General features: G+C 44.2%; 1 protein-coding gene and 1 long non-coding RNA gene across 9 annotated transcripts; both read right to left on the bottom strand.

Annotated features, from left to right (window-relative positions):
* Positions 1–9,370: 9,370 nt before the first annotated feature.
* On the bottom strand, positions 9,371–10,593 carry LOC103643243 (uncharacterized). Its single transcript, XR_560910.3, has 2 exons — positions 10,416–10,593; positions 9,371–10,097 (listed from the first exon to the last, which is right to left on the bottom strand). It is a non-coding gene; the product is annotated as an uncharacterized lncRNA (long non-coding RNA).
* Positions 10,594–11,207: 614 nt separating this feature from the next.
* On the bottom strand, positions 11,208–27,390 carry LOC100191457 (uncharacterized). Of its 8 annotated transcripts, none has more exons than XM_008668044.3 (17): positions 27,088–27,390; positions 26,798–26,964; positions 26,136–26,347; positions 25,856–26,047; positions 23,581–23,634; positions 22,847–22,935; positions 22,509–22,761; positions 22,364–22,420; positions 21,765–21,796; positions 18,090–18,222; positions 17,832–18,005; positions 13,128–13,715; positions 12,903–13,040; positions 12,095–12,193; positions 11,709–11,809; positions 11,530–11,620; positions 11,208–11,435 (listed from the first exon to the last, which is right to left on the bottom strand). In XM_008668044.3, exons 3-17 carry the CDS (start codon positions 26,298–26,300, stop codon positions 11,352–11,354), a joined length of 2,250 nt encoding a protein of 749 aa, XP_008666266.1. In that variant the 5' UTR covers positions 26,301–26,347; positions 26,798–26,964; positions 27,088–27,390; the 3' UTR covers positions 11,208–11,351. The 8 variants fall into 8 exon arrangements, with proteins under 8 accessions (XP_008666266.1, XP_008666356.1, XP_008666313.1 ...); XM_008668134.2 differs by having other exon boundaries at positions 26,798–26,924; positions 27,088–27,235; XM_008668091.3 differs by lacking the exon at positions 27,088–27,390 and adding an exon at positions 27,011–27,027 and having other exon boundaries at positions 26,798–26,924.
* Positions 27,391–27,642: the final 252 nt, after the last annotated feature.

The raw sequence follows: 27,642 nt of genomic DNA, 5'->3' as shown, positions 1-27,642 counted from the left end.
AGAACATGTTGTAATTTGTACTAGGTGTAAAGATATTGACATTGATACTTGTAGTAAACACCTAGTTTCAATTTTCAAGCTTAATGATGAATTGGCTAGTCTTAATGCTCAACTTAAGACTAGCAAGAATGAGTTCGATAAGCTAAAATTTGCAAGGGATGCCTACACGATTGGTAGACACCCCTCAATTAAGGATGGACTTGGCTTCAAGAGGGAAGTCAAGAACTTAACAAGCCATAAGGCTCCCATTCCCGCTAAGGAGAAAGGGAAGGCCCCTATGGCTACTAGTGCTAAAAAGAACCATGCCTTTTTGTATAATGATAGAAGACAAACTAGAAATGCTTATAGGAGTTATAATGCTTACGATGATTTTTCTCATGCTATGTTTGCTTCTAGTTCTTCATATGTGCATGATAGAAATGTTGGTAGAAGGAATGTTGTTCATAATATGCCTAGAAGAGATGTTGTTAATATTCCTAGGAAAGTTAATGAACCTTCTACAATATATCATGCTTTGAATGCTTCCTTTGCAATTTGTAGAAAGGATAGAAAGGTGATTGCTAGGAAAATAGGGGCAAAATGCAAGGGTGACAAAACTTGCATTTGGGTCCCTAAGACAATTGTGACTAACCTTGTAGGACCCAACAAGAGTTGGGTACCTAAGTCCCAAGCCTAAATTTACCTTGCAGGTTTATGCATCCGGGGGCTCAAGCTGGATTATTGATAGCGGATGCACAAACCATATGACGGGGGAGAAGAAGATGTTCACCTCCTACGTCAAGAATAAGGATTCCCAAGATTCAGTTATATTCGGTGATGGGAATCAAGGCAAGGTAAAAGGGTTAGGTAAAATTGCAATTTCTAATGAGCACTCTATCTCTAATGTGTTTTTAGTAGAGTCTCTTGGATATAATTTGCTATCTGTTAGTCAATTATGCAACATGGGGTATAATTGTCTATTTACAAATGCAGATGTGTCTGTCTTTAGAAGAAGTGATGGTTCACTAGCTTTTAAGGGTGTATTAGACGGAAAACTTTATTTAGTTGATTTTGCAAAAGAAGAGGCCGGTCTAGATGCATGCTTAATGGCTAAGACTTGCATGGGCTGGCTGTGGCATCGCCGCTTAGCACATGTGGGGATGAAGAACCTCCACAAGCTTCTAAAGGGAGAACACGTGATAGGTCTAACCAATGTTCATTTCGAAAAAGATAGACCTTGTGCAGCTTGTCAAGCAGGGAAACAGGTGGGAGGCTCTCATCACACCAAAAGTGTGATGACAACATCAAGACCCCTGGAGCTGCTACATATGGACCTCTTCGGACCCGTCACCTATCTGAGCATAGGAGGAAGTAAGTATGGTTTAGTTATTGTTGATGACTTTTCCCGCTTCACTTGGGTATTCTTTTGCAGGATAAGTCTGAAACCCAAGGGACCCTCAAGCGCTTCCTCAGGAGAGCTCAAAATGAGTTTGAGCTCAAGGTGAAGAAGATAAGGAGCGACAACGGGTCCGAGTTCAAGAACCTTCAAGTGGAGGAGTTCCTTGAGGAGGAAGGGATCAAGCACGAGTTCTCCGCTCCCTACACACCACAGCAAAATGGTGTGGTAGAGAGGAAGAACAGGACGCTAATCGATATGGCGAGGACGATGCTTGGAGAATTCAAGACCCCCGAGTGTTTCTGGTCGAAAGCCGTGAACACGGCTTGCCACGCCATCAACAGGGTCTACCTTCATCGCCTCCTCAAGAAGACGTCCTATGAGCTTCTAACCGGTAACAAACCCAATGTATCTTACTTTCGTGTATTTGGGAGCAAATGCTACATTCTAGTGAAGAAGGGTAGAAATTCTAAGTTTGCTCCCAAAGCTGTAGAAGGGTTTTTGTTAGGTTATGACTCAAATACAAAGGCGTATAGAGTCTTCAACAAATCATCGGGTTTGGTTGAAGTCTCTAGCGACGTTGTATTTGATGAGACTAATGGCTCTCCAAGAGAGCAAGTTGTTGATCTTGATGATGTAGATGAAGAAGATGTTCCAACGGCCGCTATGCGCACCATGGCGATTGGTGATGTGCGACCACAGGAACAATTGGAGCAAGATCAACATTCTTCCTCAACTATGGTGCAACCCCCAACTCAAGACGATGAACAGGTTCATCAACAGGAGGCGTGTGATCAAGGGGGAGCACAAGATGATCATATGATGGAGGAAGATGCGCAACCGGCACCTCCAACCCAAGTCCGAGCGGTGATTCAAAGGGATCATCCTGTCGACCAAATTTTGGGTGACATTAGTAAGGGAGTAACTACTCGATCTAGATTAGTTAATTTTTGTGAGCATTACTCCTTTGTCTCTTCTATTGAGCCTTTCAGGGTAGAGGAGGCCTTGCTAGATCCGGACTGGGTGTTGGCCATGCAGGAGGAGCTCAACAACTTCAAACGCAATGAAGTTTGGACACTGGTGCCTCGTCCCAAGCAAAATGTTGTGGGAACCAAGTGGGTGTTCCGCAACAAACAGGACGAGCACGGGGTGGTGACGAGGAACAAGGCTCGACTTGTGGCAAAAGGTTATGCCCAAGTCGCAGGTTTGGACTTTGAGGAGACGTTTGCTCCTGTGGCTAGGCTAGAATCAATTCGTATCTTGCTAGCATATGCCGCTCACCATTCTTTCAGGTTGTTCCAAATGGATGTGAAGAGCGCTTTCCTCAATGGGCCAATCAAGGAGGAGGTGTACGTAGAGCAACCCCCTGGCTTCGAGGATGAACGGTACCCCGACCACGTGTGTAAGCTCTCTAAGGCGCTCTATGGACTTAAGCAAGCCCCAAGAGCATGGTATGAATGCCTTAGAGACTTTTTAATTGTTAATTCTTTCAAGGTTGGGAAAGCCGATCCAACTCTTTTTACTAAGACATGTGATGGTGATTTGTTTGTGTGCCAAATTTATGTCGATGACATAATATTTGGTTCTACTAACCAAAAGTCTTGTGAAGAGTTTAGCAGGGTGATGACGCAGAAATTCGAGATGTCGATGATGGGCGAGTTGAACTACTTCCTTGGGTTCCAAGTGAAGCAACTCAAAGATGGCACCTTCATCTCCCAAACGAAGTACACGCAAGATCTGCTAAAGAGGTTTGGGATGAAGGACGCCAAGCCCGCAAAGACTCCGATGGGAACCGACGGACACACCGACCTCAACAAAGGAGGTAAGTCCATTGATCAAAAAGCATACCGGTCAATGATAGGGTCTTTACTTTATTTATGTGCTAGTAGACCGGACATTATGCTTAGCGTATGCATGTGTGCTAGATTTCAATCCGATCCTAAGGAGTGTCACTTAGTGGCGGTGAAGCGAATTCTTAGATATTTGGTTGCTACGCCTTGCTTCGGGCTCTGGTATCCAAAGGGGTTTACCTTTGACTTGGTTGGATACTCAGACTCCGACTATGCTGGATGTAAGGTTGATAGGAAGAGTACATCGGGGACGTGCCAATTCTTAGGAAGGTCCCTGGTGTCGTGGAACTCTAAGAAACAAACCTCCGTTGCCCTATCCACCGCTGAGGCCGAGTATGTTGCCGCAGGACAGTGTTGCGCGCAACTACTCTGGATGAGGCAAACCCTCCGGGACTTTGGCTACAATCTGAGCGAAGTCCCACTCCTATGCGATAATGAGAGTGCTATCCGCATGGCGGAAAATCCTGTTGAACACAGCCGCACAAAGCACATAGACATCCGGCATCACTTTTTGAGAGACCATCAACAAAAGGGAGATATCGAAGTGTTTCATGTTAGCACCGAGAACCAGCTAGCCGATATCTTTACCAAGCCTCTAGATGAGAAGACCTTTTGCAGGCTGCGTAGTGAACTAAATGTCTTAGATTCGCGGAACTTGGATTGAATTGTAGCATACATGTATTTATGCTTTTGATCATGTTCCTTTCTGCATTTTGTTGCTTATTGTGGTGCTCAAGTTGTACAAACACTCCCTGGACCTCATAAGTCCTTTTTGCAAGTGATGCACACATTTAGGGGGAGATGTGCTCCAACTTGACCCTTTGAGACTAACCATTTGCTTGAGTTTGCTTGATTTAGTCTCGAAGGTGGATTGAAAGGGAAAGGTGAACTTGGACCATGCAAGACTTCCACTGCACTCCGATGAGAGGGTAACTTATTCCAAGTTCATCTCTATGATCTTATTGCCTTTGTACTCTTAATTGAAGATTTTGGTGAGGCAATGGGGTTAAAGGGCCAAGATTGATCCCGTTTTGGTGCTTGATGCCAAAGGGGGAGAAAATAAATGCCAAAGCAATAGATGGATCAGCTACCACTTGAGAAACTTTGAAAATAGTAGAATAGAGCTTTTGGTTTGTCAAAACTCTTGTATTGTCTCTTTTGTCAAAAGTTGGCCTCTTGTGGGGAGAAGTGTTGATTATGAAAAAAAAGGGAAGTTTTTGAAATCTTTGATCAATCTCTTTTGGGATAACTCTCTATATGCTTCAACATGTGTGTTTGACTTAGAGATAGAGATTTGAGTTTGATTTGCAAAAAAAACAAACCAAGTGGTGGCAAAGGATGATCCATATATGCCAAAATTGAATCAAAATCAATTTGAGTTTTAGTTGAAGTGATTTTGCACTTGTTCTAGTTGCTTTATGTTGTGTTGGCATAAATCACCAAAAAGGGGGAGATTGAAAGGGAAATGTGCCCTTGGGCCATTTCTAAGTATTTTGGTGATTGAGTGCCAACACAAGTACTTAAATGTGAATCTATGCCCATGGATGAACAAAGTGCAAATCAAGAGCTAAGGTATGTTTCTAAGTCTTAGTACATTGGTTTTATGTACTAATATACTTGTCTAAGTATCAGAAACAGGAAGAAGAAGAAAAGAGGAGAGTTGGCTGTGTACAGCCAAGTGGCTGTTTCGGTCTAGGGCACCGGACTGTCCGGTGGTGCACCGGACAGTGTCCGGTGCGCCAGGCTGCCTCGGCCGAAGAGGCCGCTCTCGGGAATTTGCTGACGGCGTACGGCTAAAATTCACCGGACTGTCCGGTGTGCACCGGACTGTCCGGTGAGCCAACAGTCGGCCGGGCCAACGGTCGGCCGCGGATTCTGCGCGCGACACGTGGCCAAGCCAACGGTCGGAAGGGGGCACCGGACTGTCCGGTGTACACCGGACATGTCCGGTGCGCCAACCGCTCCCAGATCTGCAACGGTCGGCTTCGCCATTTAAGGAAAGTAATCGGGCACCGGACACTGTCCGGTGTGCACCGGACTGTCCGGTGCGCCCGATGACAGAAGGCAAGGATGGCCTTCCAGATTTGTTCTCAACGGCTCCTAGCTGCCTTGGGGCTATAAAAGGGACCCCTAGGCGCATGGAGGAGAACACCAAGCATTCCTACAACATTCCTAAGCACCAAGACATCGATCTCGCGCATTCGTTTCATTGTGATAGCATATAGAGCTCTTGTGGAGTTGTGAACTCTTTGAGTTGGGTTGCGAGCTCTTGTTGCGACTTGTGTGCGTGTTGTTGCTCTGATCTTTTGAAGTCTTGTGTGCGTTGCTCATTCCCCCTTGCTCTGTGTTTCTTTGTGAACTTCAATTGTAAGGGCGAGAGGCTCCAAGTTGTGGAGATTCCTCGCAAACGGGATTGAGAAAAAGCAAGCAAAACACCGTGGTATTCAAGTGGGTCTTTGGACCGCTTGAGAGGGGTTGATTGCAACCCTCGTCCGTTGGGATGCCACAACGTGGAGTAGGCAAGCGTTGGTCTTGGCCGAACCACGGGATAAACCACTGTGTCATCTCTGTGATTGATCTCTTGTGGTATTGTGTTTTGTTGAGACTCCTTTCTAGCCACTTGGCATTTATTGTGCTAACACTTAACAAGTTTTTGTGGCTATAAGCTTAAGTTTTACAGGATCACCTATTCACCCCCCCCCTCTAGGTGCTCTCACTAGAGATGCCTACACCATTGGTAGACATCCCTCCATTAAGGATGGACTTGGCTTCCAAAAAGGAACCAAGAACTTAACAAGCCGATGGGCCTCCAATCTCATCAAGGAGAAAGGAAAGGCTCCTATGGCTAGTAGCTCTCATTCTTCACATGACAAAAAGAACCATGCCTATCTTTATGCTCATGTTAAGAATGCTTCCAGTGTTGTTCATACTCGTCATGATGTTGCCTTTGATTCAGATGCCATGTTTGCATCATCTAGCTCTTTGTATGCTCATGGTAGGAATAGAACTAGGCGCCATGTTCATCATACTATGTATCATGCGCTTAAGAATGCATCAAATAGCCCAACTATGATTTATCATACTTATGATGCTTCATTTGTGCTTATGTGTAAAAATGATAAATTAGTTGCAAGAAATTTGGGGCCTAAGTGCAAGAGAGACAAAACTTGCATCTGGGTTCCAAAGTCTTATGTGACTAACCTAATAGGACCCAACAAAAGTTGGGTACCTAAGACCCAAGCTTAAATTACCTTATAGGTTTATGCATCCGGGGCACAAGCTGGATTATTGACAGCGGATGCAAAAACCACATGACGGGGGAGAAGAAGATATTCACCTCCTATGTCAAGAACAAGGATTCCCATGACACGATCATATTTCGTGATGGGAATCAAGGCAAGGTCAAGGGTTTGAGTAAAACAGCCATCACTACCGAGAATTCAATTTCTAATGTGTTCTTAGTAGAATCGCTTGGTTATAACTTACTGTCTATAAGTCAATTATGTCATATGGGATATAATTGTTTATTTACAAATATTGATGTATCTATCTTTAGAAGAAGTGATGGTTCATTAGCGTTTAAAGGTGTTTTAGATGGCAAGCTTTATTTAGTTGATTTCACTAAAGAGAATGCCGATCTAGATGCATGTTTAATCGCTAATACTAATATGGGTTGGCTCTGGCACTGTCGTCTAACACATGTTGGAATGAAAAATCTTCATAAGCTTCTAAAGGGAGAGCATGTGTTAGGACTAACGTTGTCTGTTTTGAGAAAGACAGACCTTGTGCAGCTTGCCAGGTAGGAAAACAGGTGGGAACTACTCATCTAGGAAAAAATGTGATGACAATGTCAAGACCACTAGAACTCCTCCATAAGGATCTCTTCGGGCCCATTGCTTATCTTAGCATCGGGGGAAGTAAGTATGGTCTTGTAATTGTTGATGATTGTTTCTGCTTCACTTGGGTATTTTTTGTGCAGGATAAATCAGAAACCCAAGGTACTTTAAAGCACTTCCTAAGGAGAGCTCAAAATGAGTTTGAGCTCAAGGTGAAGAAGATCAGAAGCGACAATGGATCTGAATTCAAGAATCTTCAAGTGGAAGAGTATATTGAGGAGGAAGCCATCAAGCATGAGTTCTCCGCTCCCTACACACCACAGCAAAATGGTGTAGTAGAGAGGAAGAACAGTACGCTCATCAACATGGCGAGAACAATGCTTGGGGAATACAAGACGCCTGAGCGGTTTTGGTCGAAAGCTGTAAATACAACGTGCCATGCCATAAACCGGCTCTATCTTCATCGCCTCCTCAAGAAAAATGTCTTACGAGCTTCTAACCGGTAATAAACCCAATGTTTGATATTTTTGTGTATTTAGGAGCAAATGCTACATCTTGGTAAAAAAGGTAGGCATTCAAAATTTGCTCTCAAAGTTGTAGAAGGATTTTTACTATGTTATGATTCAAATACAAAGTCATATAGGGTCTTCAACAAATCATCAGGTTTAATTGAAGTATCTAGTGACGTTGTATTTGATGAGACTAATGGCTCTCCAAGAGAGCAAGTTGATCTTGATGATGTAGATGAGGATGAAGTTCCAACGGCCGCAATGAGAACTATGGCAATAGGTGATGTGCGACCACAGGAACAACAAGATCAAGATCAACCATCTTTCCCAACACTGGTGCAACCCCCAACTCAAGATGAGGAATAGGTACCTCAAGATGCAGGCATGAATCAAGGGGGAGCACATGAAGAAAAGAATAAAGTGGAAGAAGTCCAACGGACACCTCCAACTCAAGTCTGGGCCACCATCCAAAGGAATCATCTAGTGGATCAGATTCTGGGTGATATAAGCAAGGGAGTAAAAACTCTTTCACGTTTAGCTAATTTTTGTGAACAATACTCTTTTGTTTCTTATATTGAGCCTTTCGGGGTAGAAGAAGCCTTGCAAGATCCGGACTAGGTGTTGGCCATACAGAAAGAGCTCAATAATTTCAAGAGAAATGAAGTATGGAGCCTGGTGTCACGTCCAAAGCAAAATGTTGTGGGAACCAAGTGGGTGTTTCACAACAAGCAAGATGAGCACAGGGTGGTGACAAGGAACAAGGCTCGACTTGTGGCAAAAGGTTATGCCCAAGTCGCAGGTTTGGATTTTGAGGAGACCTTTGCTCCTGTAGCTAGGCTAGAATCAATACGCATATTATTGGCCTATGCTGCTCACCACTCGTTTAAGTTGTTTTAAATGGACGTGAAGAGCGTCTTTCCCTCGGTTGATTGTGGAGTCCCAACTAGGCGAAGGAGGGGGGTAATGGGAGGTTCGGACCGCCTTTGTAGTCGAGGCGAGGTGGAGCCGTGGGTAGCGAAGATCTCGCACGGGCGCAACAACTCGCGCCCGGGTTCTCGGCTTGGAAGAGAAACAGGGCGGTGGAGGGCCCCATGCGTTAGCAAGGGGGAAGAACTGGTGAGCGGACCCCGCCTGACAGCGACTGGAAACGCGTGTGGCATGAGGCGTGGATGTGCTGGAGCGCTGACATGTGGGGTCACAGTGTCGGCGTCGGCCTTAGCAGCCCACACGAAGGGAAGGGCCAGGTGGGCCGAAAATGAAGTTAAGGTCCAGCGCAGAAGATTTTCTTTTTTTCTATTTTCTGTTCTTTCTATTTTCATATTTAGATTTCAAATTTGAATTCAATATTGTTGTGAAATTCATACTTAGGTTAAATGCACAAATTAAAAATACCAGTATGGAAAGGATATATTTATTTTTATATATTTATTTTCCTTATATTATGTAGTATTTTCCTTTTTTCCTTTCTATGTTATTTCCAATTTCTAAATTGCATATTTGGTTAAACCTCATCCACATCATCAATATATTTTTATTACTATTATTATTGTTGTTGAATGCACAAACAAATAAACTACAACATGATGCATGGATTATTTATGTTTCATTAGAGAATTATTCACTTTAAATATGATTATTCATGTGTTCTAATGAGTAGAGAGCAATACATATAAGATTAACTCTTTTTTCTTATTATCCACCAGTTGGGTATTATAGATGGTGAGTCCATATATTGGCCAATCAAGCTTGAACTTCATGAAATCATCCTGCAAATCCTTCTCATTCTCGTCTGAGTACTGATTATCAATCAAGTAACCTTTCGGATATCGGATCCCTTACCCTACAAGACATATAGAGTACGAATGGGAGAAATGTATGAAATGGAATGACATTGATAAACTATGAATCCACAATCACCATGTTTGTCTCTTTAAATGTGTTGATGAAATATGGATTGTTAGCTTTATGCCTTGGAATTGCCTAAGTATGGAACCACTTAGCCCATTGCTTACCAACAAAAAGGACCACATTCTTTCCTGCCTTCGAAAGAGGGCCCTTATCAATCCTTGTCTACGCCATATGTGGTTTGTCCTTCCAAAAAAAATGTTCTCTCAAACATGGTATACACATCAGCTTGGCAGGAGCCACCACCCCACACGTGCCACCACTCGCGCGAGCACACCTCCTAAGCTCCTCATCCTTTCTCGAAGCACGCAATGTGGCCTGCAACTTATTGTCATTGTCATCATCAGAACCACGAGATAAACCCGCCAATGCCAACCTTCGTACCTCCTTTACCATTCTTACTTTCCTTTTATATTGGCCCTTGTCAATCTCCCGCCAAAAGTAATTGGCAACTTCTGACGGAACATTACGACAATCTTGCACATTCCCCCCACGCAATGTAAGGTGTTGTTCAAAACGTGTAGTGTTGCCCCCTTCTAATGTTTTTTGCAATACCTGTACTTGAATTCGATATATATGTTATCCATGTGTTTCCAAACCGGATCGATCCGATCTGACATCCCTAAAAATAGAAATAATATGAACTATCATTATAAGTATTATTAGCTATATTGCCATTAGCAGTGAAAAGTTAAAAAGATTTGAACTGAAACGGGGAAAATCTACATAACCCTAGCTCCTACTTAGTGGTCGGCTAATTAGCAACTCGAGCCGATTAATCTGACTCCTCCCACGAGTAGCCACTGGTCCGAAGCGATTAGCCGGTGGCTACCAGTGGCTCAGCCAGGCTACGAGCACCGTGCAGTGTAGAGTTAGCCGTGCCTATAACTCGATTTATTGGACAAACGTTGCGATGAATCGGTGAAACTAGTGGGCTTACCGATTCATGGACGAGTAGGCACCCAGGATGGCTTTCCGGTGTAGCCGACTGGCTAGTCGACGATGCAGGGCGGTAGCGGCTGCTCTGGCGGCGACGGGCAAAGCGCTTGGCTTACCGATTTTGACTTATTGGGGATTCAATCCCTCTCAATCCCTATGGGTTTGATAAAAACGAACAGGGCCTTAGGGTTGGAGGGGATTAGGGTGGAAATGAACTAATTTCATCTCCAATCCCCTTTAATCGTGAAGGGAATTTGAGTTTCCAAACTAGCCCAGAGTCGACATCAACATCCTAGGGTATTAAGTAGGTCTACTAGGCCATATGAATGACCGGTCCATTAAGAAGGTTTTCTCTTTTTAAATTTTCTGAAAGTTGTTTAATTTTTAGTTTGAAATCGGTTGCGTATTTTGAACATTGGTTTTAGCATAAAGTCATGAAATAATCAATAGTATTTATAAAAAAATTTGGCATCAAAATTATTTAAAATTTATAAAATATCTCCCAATTTAAATTCCAAAATCGTTGATAGGGGTTATCGGCCATTGCCGATTACCCGGCGGTGAACCTTGGTACATGCACACCTAAGCGATGCTGAAAAAGAGTCGTCGTCGATGTGGAAGGGTCAAACATGCTACTTTATATGCTAGTTTATGCTCTAGTTTATAAAACGGGATTTTCAGTTTCTTACTAAGAAGTCTATAAAAATTGAGGTGGTTCTAAACATTATTAACTAGTTTTTTTTCATAAACCAGATTCTTAAAAACTAAGGTCTTACAAACAGACCAGACACCCTTCGGAAATCAGAAATTTTATAAAAATTGTACAAATCGTACAGGATCATATTCAATAGTACAGGTCAACACTACACATCCTTAGCCACTAATTTCTATCCAAACCATCACCCTTAAGAAAGTAACAGAAGTTAATCAACATATTTCATGGTGCAGGCAACGGCGGTTTGTATTTCGCAAGGCTACACTGGGGACATATGTATTCCATCCCATCCGCCTTCGAGTAGTCCTGTTACCACAGCAACCACGTCAATTTGTAACATGTTTTTTAGAATTCCTCAAAGGAAAACGAAATGGATGCTTTAGGATCAGCAAGCGTCTACCTTGAAAGTAGACAGCCCTTTCCGTCTATCGCAGCCAAGGTGGGCCCATTCTCCACATAATCCACAGTTCACCCAGTCACCCAGAGCACCACTGTAAATACATAAACTAACATGTTAGAATCTACGTAAACGAAAAAGAGATGTGTCAGATATACTAGAATGAAAACAAATCTTCAAACCTGTGGCAAATCAAGCAACATTCCCCATCAATATCGTCATGTGCAAGTTCATATTCAAGCAAGTACGTCTCATAATGCCTTTTTAGGGTGTTCCCAACACCCTAAATGTAAAAAGAATGCATGATTAGTTTTAGTTTAATGCCAAATTAACCACAGCCAGATTATATGTTCATAATAATAACTAAGGAGGAAACAATTGGCATCGTGTGCTTCAAATAGCTGTAGTGCAAAAAAATAGATTTTTCTATTGCTCACAAATAGCAAGGCAAATCTATATATGTTAATATAAGAATTATAAAAATATATAATAGCATAAAAACAGATAATTTAAAACCTTCCCACTTTTCCAGTGTGATGGCAAGTAAATGGAACAAAAACAAGCATACCGTCATTTTGTTTGTAACTGTATGGTTGTGCATCTTTGAAAAGATTTGACCTTTCCAATTTATGCCATTGCCTACATAAAAGCCACCTCGGTATACCACCTGAACGATGACAATCAGATAATTTGTCAGCCAAAACATTTCAGCGTCACCATTTTTTAAAAAAATGGCAATATTTTCTGGGTGGTAACAGCACCTCAAGAATTTTCACATTGAATTTCTTTTACCTAGAAATGTGATAGTTTTTTATTTTAATGGGATTGTGTTATGGGCCTTAGCCCATTAGCTATGTCATTATGGCTAGGTTAGCTGCGGTCACTGTTCACGTGCGGTTACTGTAGCGCGTGAACAGTGCCGGACAGATAGGGTTTGTTATGTTGCTTAGCTATTAAGTTAGGGTTACCTATCTATATAAGGAGGGGCAGGGTGTTAGTAGAGGGGGGAAGAAGAATAGATCTGGTTTACTCCTAGGGCCTCCTACGGGAGGGCTGAGTACCGGGACTATCTTGCGAGTGCATCGCAGTTCACAACAAATTAACCAGATCTATTCTTCTTCCCCCCTCTACTAACACCCTGCCCCTCCTTATATAGATAGGTAACCCTAACTTAATAGCTAAGCAACATAACAAACCCTATCTGTCCGGCACTGTTCACGCGCTACAGTAACCGCACGTGAACAGTGTCCGCAGCTAACCTAGCCATAATGACATAGCTAATGGGCTAAGGCCCATAACAGATTGGGATTATCCCAAAGCAATATTAAAAAATTTGGCACTACAACTGATACATGAAAACAGTAGTGCGCAACTACCTCTTTGTATAAGTTATATAAATCAAGACGCTTTGAATTTAACACTGCGTCAGGAAATTCTGCCAGTCCTCCCTGAGGTACAAGTCGGATGTGGCCCCTCTGAAGTAGAAACTGCATGACATCTTTCAAGAAGTCTTCCTGCAAAAGATAGCACAAAATGAGGGGATATTTACTAGGAAGATGCTTCAGCACAGAAGGAAACAAAAGGATGGTCCCGAAGTGTACTTCAGAGCAACTGTGGATAGGCAACCGATTGCACTCATGTTTCTTTATTGGCAGAGGATTCAATGGGATTGGTAGCTGAACACGTGACCAGGATGATGGTGACCCAGATGATGATTTTCTCGGTGTCACTGCGGTAACAGGTACTGCGTTGTGCTTCACAGGAGGGGCTGGCAAGCTAGGCTTAACTTGACTAGCATCGTGAATGATGGACTGAGGAAACCCCATAAAGGGATGCATTTGTTGCTTGCGAGAGTGAGGAAGGGGTCTCATTGTTGCAGGCTTTAGCCTTGGTTTCAATGATGATAGGGAGATCGTATTATCCCCTACAACTCCTTTTGCACCAAATGACATCTGTTTTGACTCGAGACTTCCAGTGGTTCTATCCTTGGTAAGGGGTGCTGACCAGCTGGATACATGAGCATATGAGCCATTTTGAATAGCTTGATCTCCGCACTGGTTAGAGCAAAAGAAAAGAAGCCGGTCTGCATCCTGCCTATCAAATGAGGACACTGGTGTACCATTTACCCAAGCAATTCCAAGTGCAACCAAGCTTCTGTAGGAGATTTCTGGCGCAAGATGTTTCAAAACCTAGACAATTAAACATAATGTTTGTTCATACATGAAACAGGATCTAATCGCATATAATTATGGAAGTTGGAAAGAAATTATAATCGAATCAACACCATGCGAAGAGAAAATAAAGAACAAACTTAAAAACTAAAAAGAAAGTCCCTAAAACAGAAATCCACCCAAAACAGCAGGGCACAGTCCTACAGTTTGAAATTTTGAACTCCAGCTGGAGTACTAAACAAAGTTCAGGGTTACAAAAACTAACAGCTACTCCCTCCGGACCAGTTTATAAGGTGGTAGTGTTTCTAGTCCTACCAGGGATCTGCCGAAGGGAGTATGGGTGAGGGGAGGACAGGCTACGGCCTGGAGGTGGTGGCTGCCTCTTGGGCGCCGTAGTCGCAGGAAACGGCGCACAGGGATGTGGATTCCAGAGGAAGCTGGCAGAAGATATCTGCTATTGCTTGCCTTCTCTTGATTACAAAGTCCTAATTATATAGGCCTAAGGCCAACCGACTACTCCACAATAATGGGAGACTTATCCAACTAAACTACTCCATAATATTAGGAGATAAACTGCACCCCAATAGACTACTCCACAATACTAGGAGACTTATCCAACTAAACTACTCCATAATATTAGGAGATAAACTGCTAAGACTTATCCAACTAAACTGATTACTTATCTCCTGATCTACTCCTGCGCCTACTTCTGGTGGGTCTAATCGCCTTCTGGTAGACCAGGCCGGTCATAACATCTCTCCCCGCCTGCTAAAACAGCTCGTCCTCGAGCTGAAAGTCAGGTTATGCAGAGCGAAAAGCATCTGGTGGCTCCTCCACGACCTCATCCGCAGACTCGAAGTCGCCTCGCAGCATCGCAACCGCGGCTCCACCTCCACCACAGCGTCGTCGACGACGCTGCCGCCGTCCAGCTCCAACAAGAAGTTCCGGATGGCATCGAGGTCGGGCGCGCGCACGTTGCGCTCCTAGCACGCCGACTCCGCGGAGGCGCGCGTAGACAGTGGCGGACGCGTCGAGCCTCTGGATGGGCCAGCCCCAGGCGTCGGCCATGCGTCGGATCTTGCGCACCTACGCAGCCGCCAGGTCCCGCGTGTTGGCCTTCATGTTGCCGATTGCGGCGCAGAAGCTGGCGCGCCCCGCGAAGCAGGCGCCTAGCTCGGGCACACCGAAGGCCCTGCCCAGCCCCGCGGCGTGCGCGGCGCGCTCCGTGGCCATGGTCGTGGCGAAGTACTACCGGAGCTCCTCCACCATGCCGTCGTGCACCATGTCGTCCGCGCACCGGTCCAGGTACTCCGCGAGGAGCGCGGCGTCGATGTGGACCCAGAGGACTAGAGGAGGCAGCACGGGGATTGGAGCGCGGGGCGGAAGCCCCACCGCGGCACCGGCACAAGACCCTAGGGCAGTAGTAGGCGGCGGCGGCGACGGTATTGCCGTGGTGATCGGTGTTGTTGACGAGTAGATCGGCGGCGGATCGGATCCCAGCGCCCATGCCGGAATTTGAGACGGCGATCGCGGAAAGTGCAGCCGGTGGATCGATACGCTCGGCGGCTGGGAGGACGCCGGGGGTGGCTGTTAGGGCGGCTGCGAAAATGACGACAGAGCCGCTACGGCCTCAAAGGGCGAAGGCAGAGACAGCGGCGGCTAGGAGCCCACCATGACGGCCTTCATCGTGAATACATCAGACTGCAGCGCCATCATCTGGGCTTGTATGGCTCCAAGACTGTTGGAGAAGTGGAGAAGGGACGCCGTCAGCTGCTCGTTTGTCATTGTGGGAAGGTTGATGGAGATACCGGCGGTGGAATTAGCAAGCGCGGTGGAGGTGGGCAGCGCGGCGGTGGATGCAAGCGGGCAAGCGGCGGCGTGCGTGGCTGGGAGGTGGGCGGCTGGGTGGAAGAGGGCAGGGAGGCGGTTGGGGCTGGTGGTGGGTAATTCATGGTGGCCGGAAGATCAGAGGCTCTGGATACCAAATTGGTATTGTTTCTAGTCCTACCAGGGATCTGCCGAAGGGAGTATGGGTGAGGGGAGGACAGGCTACAGACTGGAGGCGGTGGCTGCCTCTTGGGCGTCGTAGTCGCAGGGAATGGCGCACAGGGATGTGGATTCCAGCTCTCATGAGGAAGCTGGCAGAAGATATCTGCTATTGCTTGCCTTCTCTTGATTACAAAGTCCTAATTATATAGGCCTAAGACCAATCGACTACTCTACAATACTAGGAGACTTATCCAACTAAACTACTCCATAATATTAGGAGATAAACTGCACCAACGAACTACACAATACTAAGAGACTTATCCAACTAAACTACTCCATAATATTAGGAGATAAACTGCTAATACTTATCCAACTAAACTGATTACTTATCTCCTGATCTCATGCGCCTACTATGGTGGGTCTAGTCGCCTTCTGGTAGACCAGGCTGGTCATAACATAAGGTGTCTTCTAACATGGCATGCCTCTTAAATGACACTTTGACCATTCATTTCTTTTATACTATATTGTTTATGATTATAAGCATATGAATATATGATTATCGAATAGTGCCTTTGATTACAAATCTAATAGTATCTGTTAGATGTGCAGCAGCTATAGGATGAGCAGAGGGAAGTAGCTGGGACTGGGGTTAGAACACAGGTTTAGTCTTTGTGAAGCAAACTGGCTTGACAAGTTGACATTCATATTGAATATGCAGCACCTAAGTCGCTTTGCACAGCGACCTGCTATTTCTAGCAGCTCTGCAAGAGTTGTACAAAGTCAAATCGACTACCACTGCAGGCTGTCAGGACAGCTGCACTACTCTTACTGTCTACTGTAAGGCTACTCCAATGGAGCACCTAAATAGACACCCAAACTCAAAATAGGTACTCGGTGAGCATTGTACCGACACCTATACCTCTCCAACGGGTGACCCAAAGGTGATACCCATTTTGGATGCAGGGAGAGAGGAAACCTAAATATGGGTTTTCTTGTGTGGTGTGTCAGGGCCCACAGAGGGGCTGCGGCAGCAGCAGCCATGGACCCTCCAAGGGGGATTAGATAAAGATAGTTAGAGATAAGATTAGAAGATTAGTTGAGATTATTTAGGAGATTAGCTGAGATTATCTAGGAAGGTTATCAGTTAGTTTGTTGAGAGTTTTTAGAAGATAAGGATCCCTAGCTAGACAAGGGCGGCCAGTCGGTCTATTTATGTAATCAATGGATGAGAAATAAAGTAGGCAAGAATTAGAGGGGAGAAACCCTCCTATTGCTCCACCGTGGGTAGAGCCCCCGGCCGGTGCCCATAGATACCCCTCTCCAATCCCTCACCGATCTAGCAACCATAACAGTACTAGTCTACTAGAAGAGATGCTTGTAAGAAAGTGAGTTTTGCCCTGTCATTTCACCCAGGCACTTATGAAAGGACAAATGCTTAAGTTTGCTCATGATGCTTAATTGTACTACCTCCATCCTGAAATATAAGGGCAAGGTTTGTTCTAGGTCAAACTATTTTAGGTTTGACAAAGTGTATAGAAAAGAGTATTAACATCTACCACATCAAAGAGGTAAATTATGAAAATATATTTCATAATGTATCTAATGATGACCATTGATATCATAAATAACATTTACTGTTTTCTATGGACATGGTCAAAACTAGGATTGCTCAATTTAGGACCCAACTCCCTGAAAACGATGTTTGACTTGCATTGCATCGCATCTAAAACTTTTATCCTTCAAGATAATAGCAGTTTAGGGTAATATATTAAGAGGTGCAATGCTAGGTTTTCAAATTCCTTCAATGGTCTTTGCTCCTCTCTGACAGGAGGGATGGGATGTAGCAAACTCTCCTGCAGTTCAAGACCAAGAGAAATAGAGAATACTAACAAAGTAACAAGGTAGTTGAGTTTGTTTAAGCACCCATTTGTATATAGGAGGAATTAAGTAAATAACTTTTATTCAATGCTCATTGATGTAGCGACATTCTCTCTCGTTAAACACTCATGTTTAATCATCTTGCATGGTACATGCCCAAGATGATTTCACAACATACTTTTAAACATAGGGAGTGAAATGTATGACCAAAAAGGGAGAAAAAAGTTCAATACAAAGGTATGCGCTAAATGATTGAACAAAAATAACCTGTGCTGCCCATTTTGGCATGGTTATCCAGACTTCAAAAGTAGAAGCTCCGCAAGCCACGCACATGGAAGGCAAAGGCTCATATGAAGATGGCTTGTTATCCTCATTATTCAATAGAGCACGAACTAACTGCCTCTTCTCAATAATTTCATTCTTGATACGGCTCCCTAGAAGCTGCATTTTTTGTGAAGCAACATATGAGTTTTTTTACATCAATGTACGGGCTAGGAGATGCTCCATTGCTATAGAAATTGATACCTGATCATCAAAACAAGTTTGGGCACTGCATGAAACAAGAAACGACACATGTGCAGAACTGCAAGTTGTGATATCGCAGCGCATTGTAACAACTCCATGTGGAAGATCTTCAGCTTGAAGAGGTGGATGAGCACTGGAAAGAGACATTGTGGAGAGCTTCAGCTCTGAACAAAATGAACATTTCTGACAAAAAAATGTATATTATAGTTTTATTTCCATTTTATTAAGACCACAAACAGATTGACAACAAAGAATTAATACAGAACAACAGCACCTAAAATCCATTTTCTCCAGTCTGTCCGTTCGTGTTGCTAAACGCTACGACCGCGGGGGATGTTAGAGTATATTAAGCATGTTAGAGTGTATTAGGCAACTCCTGATATGTTTGGTTTAGGATTGATTGTAATCCCTGGATAACCTTCCTTATCTCTAGGATAGGCTTCTTGTCCTCCAAGTCATGTACTCCTATATATTCTTCCTAGAAGCTCAATGCAATATATCCACACATTAAACACAATCTCTCCTTTCATGGTATCACTGAGTTTAGGTTTTAAATCCAAAAAGGTGTCTTCTGTTGCCGCCACCGCGCCGCCCCCGGGGAGATCATTCTCCGCCGAGAGCAGCGCCCTCGTAGGATGCACTGCGGATCCATATGATCAGTTGCGTTCGTCGTCGCGTCGTCAAGCATAGCACCAGATCGGAACTCACCATCAAGGCTCTGTTGGTGGCTTCTGTCCACCTTCCCATCGACTATCCCAGCTAGATCTAGCCCATTGCACGTCGTCGCGATGGTGGCTGTGATGGGGATATATCCCCGTCGCTGGCAACATCACACGCCGCCATGGACGCGGATGCGACCTCCGCTGCCGGTCGGGTTACCCAGTGATGTACCAGATCTGTTGTTGTTGCGCCTTTTTGTTTTTCAAGTGATCGGGTTTGCGTCTCCATCGCCTGTCGGCTCGCGCATCATCGACATCAGCCTTGAGAACATCTGCTCCTTCATCTTCTCTGACTATGTTGCATGGCGCGGCTAGCGGCGTGCCAGGAGACGCCCGCATGTTGTCTCTGCGCCTCTTCGCCGGCACGTCGATCTCTGCCGGTTCATCGTCGCCACTACTGGCCGGGAGGTTCTGCCATCGACATCACCATCGTCTTTGCCCTGTACGCCGTCAGTCTGGCTAACCGATCGCGAGCGCGACCTCACCCTCCCGTGACGTCTGTCGTCTGCCTTGAGTTTCTTAACCAAGCACAAGGGTAGTCGTTGTGTCGTCTCTTCGTGCAGCAGAGTCGTCGTTCGTCGTCGACCCCCGCTATCACATCTACATCGTCGTCGACTCCGTCGATGCGCGTCTCCTACGCATGGTCTGCGAGCTGCGTCATCACACCCGTCGATCTGTGTTGCACCTGCATGTTGCGTCGACACTGTCATTGGTCTGCACCACGTTCATCGTCGAGTTCTTTGCCGACAAGTACCGCCGTCGCACTCCACTGGCGTTGAGTCTCTTCCTGTGTGTCGTGGCTCTCGCCGCCGCGACTCCAGAATCCTCGATGCGTCGCCATGCCTACCTCTTCACCTTCTTCCAGCACAACCTTGTTGCCAGCGTCGCCATCTCATCCTCAACTACTTCGTCTACTCCACTCTGACAATCGTGAGCTGCAACAGCACTCCCGACATGCTGCACCACAACCGTCGTGGAGGTCTTCTCTGTTGGTCCCTTCAGACACTGACACTTGGTTGGAGCCTTCTACCTAGTACGTGCGGTACTGGCAACACCAACACGTGCATTCGTCTACGACGCGTTTCCAGGCGTAGCAAACCTAGAGCACGCCTCGTCCACGGCGGTTTGACAGCATCGTCCTCGGCATTAGCTACTTCCTCTACGGCTGCGTCGACGTCTTCGTCTATGGCGCCCTCCTTCTGCGCCACCGTCACCCTAGAGCCTCATAGCATGTGGCGGGCCTTCCCGCGTGTTGCGCCTGTGCCTGTGACTTGTGCGGCTTGTCTTCTTCAACGTCCTCGACAACTACATCGACCACAGCTACTCGACGCACATCACCTCAACAATAGCTCGACGCCCTTGCACTCGGATATTAAGACATAATCGGCACAAAGGGCTACCATCTGCAATGGGCCACTCCAGTCGCAGCATTCACACCGGTGTTCCGACTGTGGGCCAGTGGGGGGATATCTCCATTGTTCTCTCGTCTGTTCGTTCGTGTTGCTAACGCTACGACTATAGGGGGATGTTAGAGTATATTAGGCATGTTAGAGTATATTAGGCAACTCCTGATATGGTTGGTTTAGAATTGATTGTAATCCCGAGATAACCTTCCTTATCTCTAGGATAGACTTCTTGCCCTCCAAGTCATGTACTCCTACATATTCTTCCTAGAGGCTCAATAAAATATATCCCACACATTATATGCAATCTCTCCTTTCACTGGATATAGTAAAGATTATAGTTTTAGGCCTACTACATCCCAGAGATGGCAATGGGTACCTATAACCTGACTACCCGATAGGTTTTACCTCATAAAGGGGCGGGTATCGGAAGAATTCTTCACCCGAGGGAATGGGTAAAATATCTACCCATCTGGTATGAGGGTACGGGTACAGGTATGGGAACATACTACACACACCCGTGTACCCACGGGTATTTATACTTGTCTTAGCAACCCATGTCTTCATTAATTACTATGGAATACACATATGTCAAATATATCTATGATTATTGGACTATTAATTAGAGTAGTTTTGTTGCCATGTATATGGTTGATCCCTATTCACAAATAATTGATGATATATGGTTTCAATAATATAATATATTCATGGTCTTTTGTTTTTAGCGAGTATGTATTCAAGTACAGGTTACCTGTAGGGGTAGGGTATTTTTACCTGTATGGGTACAGGTATGGCTGTATAGGTAAATTCTTTTACCCATATGCGGGCACAGATATTTTAGCTACTAATTGTCTAGCAAGTACAAATATGGGATAGCTCTACCTGATGGGTAATACCATTGCCATCTTTACTCCATCATATCCCAAATATAGGTCTCCAATATGTAGCAAATATCAATAAAGTAAATTAGTTTAAATAGAGTCATATATTATCACAATATTTTTCATGATAAGGGGGTGTTTGGCTTTTAGGGACTAAAATGGAATAAAATGAAGGGACTAAAAATTAGTCTCTAGAAACCAAACACTCACTAAATCTAATCTAATAATATTAACCTTATGTTGTCAACCTATGTACCTATATGATTTTTTTAGCTATTGGTCAAAGCTTAAAAAATGTGAGTTAGGACTTAGGACCAACCTAAATGGACTTATTTTGGGATAATTGGTGGTGTATATACTAAATAATCATTTTAAAAATTCTATATCAGCATCATTTCAAGAGAATTTAACTTCATTTTCCATTTGGTTGACAAGTCATAGGCAGTACAAATCAAGATACACTAGTTCCTTTTATATGCCTTCAGGTTTATGCTTAAAAACATGATGAGAGCCAAGAATACAATGCAAACAAGTATTCAGGGATTAAAAAAATATTAATATAATTACTAAAGCAAAAGGGCAAAACTGCATTGTAAACATGATCCATTTTCAAGTTATAAAATGTTTGTACCATAGTTTATGGGATATATTGCTTAATATGTAATGAAATACCTGGCTCGGTTCTGAAGTTTACTCGCACGAATCTGAGGGAAGTAAAAAAGACTCAGTCATCAAGCAGATCCTAGCAAATATGATGAAACACAAAATAGAATACTAGAAAGTACATAAGAATTAAAGGATATTTACTTAACAAATCTAACACTGAAGACACCACTATCTAATGCATGAAAACAATGCTTTTGCTGCTTATAGAGAACCAAAAGCATGAACCAAACTCGAACACTATTACTAACTTATGCATCTGTTTGCTATACATTGTATTTTACTGGGATTCACAATTGAAATGCAAGCCAATAGCGGTAAGCAACTAGTGGGCATTCACCCCACCCCCTCTTTTAGTAATAATTTTGATATATGAATATTCCGATTTATAATTATGTAATAACTCTATGCTGCGTAAAAATCAGTATGTCTGGTACTAACTTCCTTGTCGTAGCTCCTACAGTAATATTACAAGTTTATAAGTTACCAATGCCTCCAATAACGCAGCAGTTCAATTAATGAGCGCTTTCATGTAAAGATTAACCATCTAACCATAACCTCAATACATATAGAATCTGGTCCTGATTATTACAACGATGAGCACAAACCTCGATATTCAAGAGCGCATTCAAACCATCTTCTAGTGCCCCCAACAAACATGCATCCTGAAATTGATACAGTTTGCAAGCATTGATTGGAACAAGGTGGACATCTAGTGATAATAGAAAAAAATAGGTATAACCCTAAGCTTACCAGGGTGCATGGTACTCCACAGAGAAGAAATTTCATGCTCACATCTTCATCATATATTCTTATATCTGGAAAACCTTCAGAACAACCTTGTTCCTCATTCACTTCATCCCCAGCAGGGATGACATTTGTTTTTGGAGCATCCCCAAGTAGGCAGGGGCCAAGCTTAACACTTTGTACATGATTATTTCTTACACAGTATAGTCGGAAGGAGGCATGTGCAAGTTGAAATGCATCCCATGTATGGCTGCAGGAACTATAACCAGGAACACTAAACTGTTAAGTGTGAAACAAAATAAAATGGCACCACCACCAATCAACAATAATTTATGATGCAATACCTCTGAATGACTGACATTAACGCATGACGAAAATGAGATGCTGTATAAGATGAAAATAGATTCCTCCAATATACCACATATGGTATCCCCTGAGTGAAAGAATGTCGATATCACATTCCATGATTAGCACCAAAAAGTCTAAAAATAATAGCCACTTTGTTTTAGGGAAAAATAGTTCATTAACACTACAAATTATCTGAAGCATAAATGGTGATATCTAAATACTACAAAAGATTTATAAACCATGGTTTTTAAAGCGCTAAGGCGATCCAAGGCGTTGGAGCACCGCCTGGACGCCTAGGCGAGGTAGGCGGGCAAGGCGCCTAGGCGTTAGACCACCACCCGGACGCCTAGGCGACGCCTTAAGAACAGAGTTATAAACATTCAAACAATCAATACCACCTATATTTGTTGAAATGAGGTAGTCACTCCGCTCCAAATTGAGAAACTTTTTGGCTTTCTAGATATAATACGATATGTTACACTATGTATCTAGACATAGTGCATATCTAACTTATAACAAAAATTATGTACCTAGAAAAGCCAAAACATATTACAATTTAGAACAGAGGGAGTAACATACTATAAATATAAGGGACATGACTTCTGCAAAATCTAGAGACAAAATAAGCAAGGAAGGAGGAGTGTGCACTAGCTCCAGAGTAACTCTGGTAAATGTACAACAAGAACCAATTCCTTAAAAAGAGATAGAAACGATTGTTGAAAAAAGGTACCTTTGAATGAAGTGACTGGGCAAGCTTTTCCCCAGTGGGAACCTCTAAATAAACCTGCATTAGCATTTAACATGTTAATAACTATATAGCAAAAATAGAAAACAGGGGACAAAAACCACATTATAGTATAATTAAATACTCCCACCAACCAGCTTGTTAGTTGTATAAGCAAAAATATCCAAGATTCGTCAGTGTATATGGACATGGGCACCACTTTTCTGTTTGAACAGTGGCCGACAGGCGTCAGTTTCATACTGCATGCAGGAATTGCTCCCAAAGTTAATGCATCGTCATTGTTCTCTTGTTTATTTAAACCATGTGTGCAACATGCGCTAACGACAGGTTTATTTAAACCATGCGTACAACATGTGCTAACGGCAGGTTTATTTAAACCATGCATGCAACATGTGCTAACGGCAGGTGGACACTAACAAAAACACAGCATCCCCTCACTTATTTTAACAGATGCTTTTACTCCAGATGATTAATGGATTGAGGGGAAGGCACTTCTCTCCTTGGTCTTTGTATGCAGAGTTTATACGTCGATCATATTTGGATGGAGGAAGAAATAGCAAGACACATACACAGTCTCGATTATATTTGGATGGAGCGAGAAATAGCAAGACACATAATGTGTTAATTTAGTGAAATCAATTAAGTCAAAGTAGCAACAAAGTACATTAATCTTATTAAAGATATGTACACTAATGTTGTGACAAGTGTCCGAACAAGTGATGGGGACACCGATGACTTTCCAATTAACATAGGACTACATCAAGGGTCGGCTTTGAGCCCTTATCTTTTCGCTTTGGTGATAGATGAGGTCACAAGGGACATACAAGGAGATATACCGTGGTGTATGCTTTTTGCCGATGATGTGGTACTTACTGAGGAGAGTAGGAGTGGTGTTTCGCAAAAGTTGGAATGGTGGAGGCAGACGCTGGAAGCAAAAGGTTTTAGGCTTAGTAGGTCTAAAACGGAGTATATGAAGTGTGATTTCAGTGCCATGGGGTATGAAGATGGCGATGTTAGTCTTGATGGGCAAGTGGTACCCAAGAAAGACACTTTTCGTTACTTAGGATCAATGCTTCAGAAGGATGGAGACATCGATGAGGATGTCAGTCATAGAATTAAAGCTGGATGGTTGAAGTGGCGGCAAGCGGCGGGTGTCTTATGCGACCCCCGGGTGTCACACAAACTAAAAGGCAAATTCTACAGGACAGCAATCCGGCCGGCTATGTTGTATGGAGCAGAATGTTGGCGCACTAAAAGACGACATGTCCAACAACTGTGTGTGGCAGAGATGCGTATGTTGCGCTGGATATGTGGCCACACATGGAGAGACCGAGTCCGGAATGATGACATACGAGAGAGAGTAGGAGTGGCGCCAATTGAGGAGAAGCTTATGCAACATCGTTTGAGATGGTTTGGACATATCCAACGAAGACCTGAAGAGGCACCAGTACATATCGGAATAATTAGGCGTCCCGAGAATGTGAAGAGAGGTAGAGGTCGACCAACCTTGACGTGGACAGAGGCAGTGAAGAGGGACCTGAAGGAGTGGAATATTGATAAAGAGCTCGCCGTGGATAGGAAGGGGTGGAAGTGTGCAATTCACGTGCCAGAACCTTGATTTATAGTCCCGCTTTTCCTCCTTAATCGTTTGACCTTTTCTTGTGCCCATTTAGACCTTGCTGGTTCTTGTGGGTTTTATCTCTTTTATGTGTTCCCCCGTTTCGTCGTTTTCGGTTCTCCTTTGCCTTTGTTTCCCCTGTTTTCTTTGGGGGTTGAGCTCTGAGGTTTTCATACGGGGTTTCATCTCTAGCCTACCCCAACGTGCTTGGGACAAAAGGCTTTGTTGTTGTTGTTGTTGTTGTTGTTGTTGTTGTAATGGAAACTGTAACTCTCAGTAACTTAGGTCACAATACCAAACAAAAGCATTGTCAGAACTAACACTGACCAGCAAATGTAACTTTTAAATAACCACAGTTATAGCCACAGCTAAGGTACTAATTCCCTGGAAGTTCACAAGATGATGTTTGTCCCTATCCCTTGGCCATACAATGCTCAGACGAACTAGTTCTTGACTAGTGCAACACAGTTATATTGTAGTACTGATTGTCATGCTGGCCTTCCTTTTTCAAGTCTCAAGTATGAAATTGTACACTGATGTGCACTTTTGCACCTCATGTCCACCAGTCAAGAACAGATGACACTGTAAATTATAGCAACAAATACATGCTATTAATCTATTCAAGAAAAGTTTGGGGCTTACCATGGTCGGAAATGGTGGGGTGATGAGTGAGACAAACATCTGCGGGTCAGATAAATCTGTATCACCCCAGACAAGCGTGCCAATCTCCTCCTCATTCTCTTGCTGCTGCCCCTGAAGATACAAGAAGACAGGATGCACCGCCTGCTGTGCCTCTCTAAATTGCTCCAAAGTGGGATTGATTAGCGTGTGCACCTGCATCCCCGAAGTCCACCTTTAGTTTTTTTAACTTCAAAACTCAAAAACTAACATCTGCCTGCACCACACAGCAACACGAACTGACCTCCAGTCTCCCAGACGAAGCGAGCTCAGGGAAAGGGTATGACAGCCGCAGCCGCTTTGTGTCTGGCGCCAGGGAAGCTGGTGTCTGCCGCTTCTCAGCAAACTCCCCACAAAGAACAGCTAGGAGTGTGCAGTTTTGCCGCATGGTGTTCTGGATTTGAGGCATGGCTGCAGAGGCAAACTACCGGACCTCAGCTGATGTCACCACTGAGCCTGCAACAGGAAAAATGGAAAACGGATAAACAAACACCGCAAAATCAAATGGAAAACCCACCACCAAAACGAATCAATCCACACACCAGATGAGCAAATCGAAGCCTAAGGCGGTGCAAGGACGCCGGCGACGGCGCGACTGGAAGCAGGTAGGTTGGATTTAGGGGGAGTAGGAAGAGCAAAGAGGGAGGATGACAGAACCCTAATCTAGCCGCGACAACAATAACACGATTCCCCACCAGAATAGAAGGCAAGTGCAATGGCGATCTGTGAATCGAGCACGCGCCTCCCGTTCCAATCCAATGCAGTCAAATATATAACATTACACCGGTTGTCGAAAAAATATAAAAATCAACAAAACGGCACCAACTCCTCCCAGTTTCCCGATTCGATGCTTGCATCTCGCAGGGGTTTAAGACCGAGCAGCTAGGGGTCCAAAGGAAGACGAACCTGGCGAGAAGGTGTGAGGGGACAGAGCAGAGGGCAAGATGAAACGCTCGGATTGGGATGTCGCTTGGCCTTGTAGGTCTTGTAGGTTGGATTTTTCTCGCGGATCGGCTTACACCCCCGTTCCTGTCTGCGGGCTCGGCAACGTAGATCATGACGATTCATTATTCCTGAGGTGTGAGGAGGGATACAAAAACAAGGGCGCGGATTAATTACCTTTTGGAATCGGGGATGCGACGAAGAAAATGAAAATGGAAGGATTTTGTTTTGGTTTAGGGTGAGACGGATGATACCTGCTGCGGATGCCGCTGCACGAGGCCACGATCCGACGCCGCTCTGGGATTTCCTGGCGCGGTGGATTTTCCACGCGCTTCGCCCAATCGAAACTGCCTGTTTGCTTGGAGTATTTTGGAACCGCATTCGCGGCCTGAGAACTGGGATGGAACTCATGAGCACCATCATAGCCTGCTGCTGTGGCAGCGTCGCGACGTGGTTTCTGCTGTCGCGAGATATGTGAATGGTGTGGTGTCCGGTGTCCCAGCCGGCAGCTCCCTCTGCGTGCGTGTCCATTGTCCTCTCGGGCATTTCAGCAGGGCGGATTCAGACCCACGCTCAGACCCACGCTTATTATTTCTACAGTAAAATTTGAAATAGAAATTGGAATAAGAAATAGAATAGAGAGACCGACCCGATGGAGATAGTCTAAATGATCTCGTCGATAACTCACTATACACTAGGATCTGACCCACGCATAATATAGTATAGTTCTTGTCTATGTCTATATCATAATCCTAATCGTTCGATGTCTGATGTTCCTGGTTTTATCGGTCGTTCCCTCCATCTTCTCC

This window comes from Zea mays, chromosome 1 (genome assembly GCF_902167145.1).
Source record: "Zea mays cultivar B73 chromosome 1, Zm-B73-REFERENCE-NAM-5.0, whole genome shotgun sequence".
Classification (NCBI taxonomy): domain Eukaryota; kingdom Viridiplantae; phylum Streptophyta; class Magnoliopsida; order Poales; family Poaceae; genus Zea; species Zea mays.
Note: the sequence above shows the minus strand (reverse complement) of the source record. Positions and strands in the feature narration are given on the sequence as shown.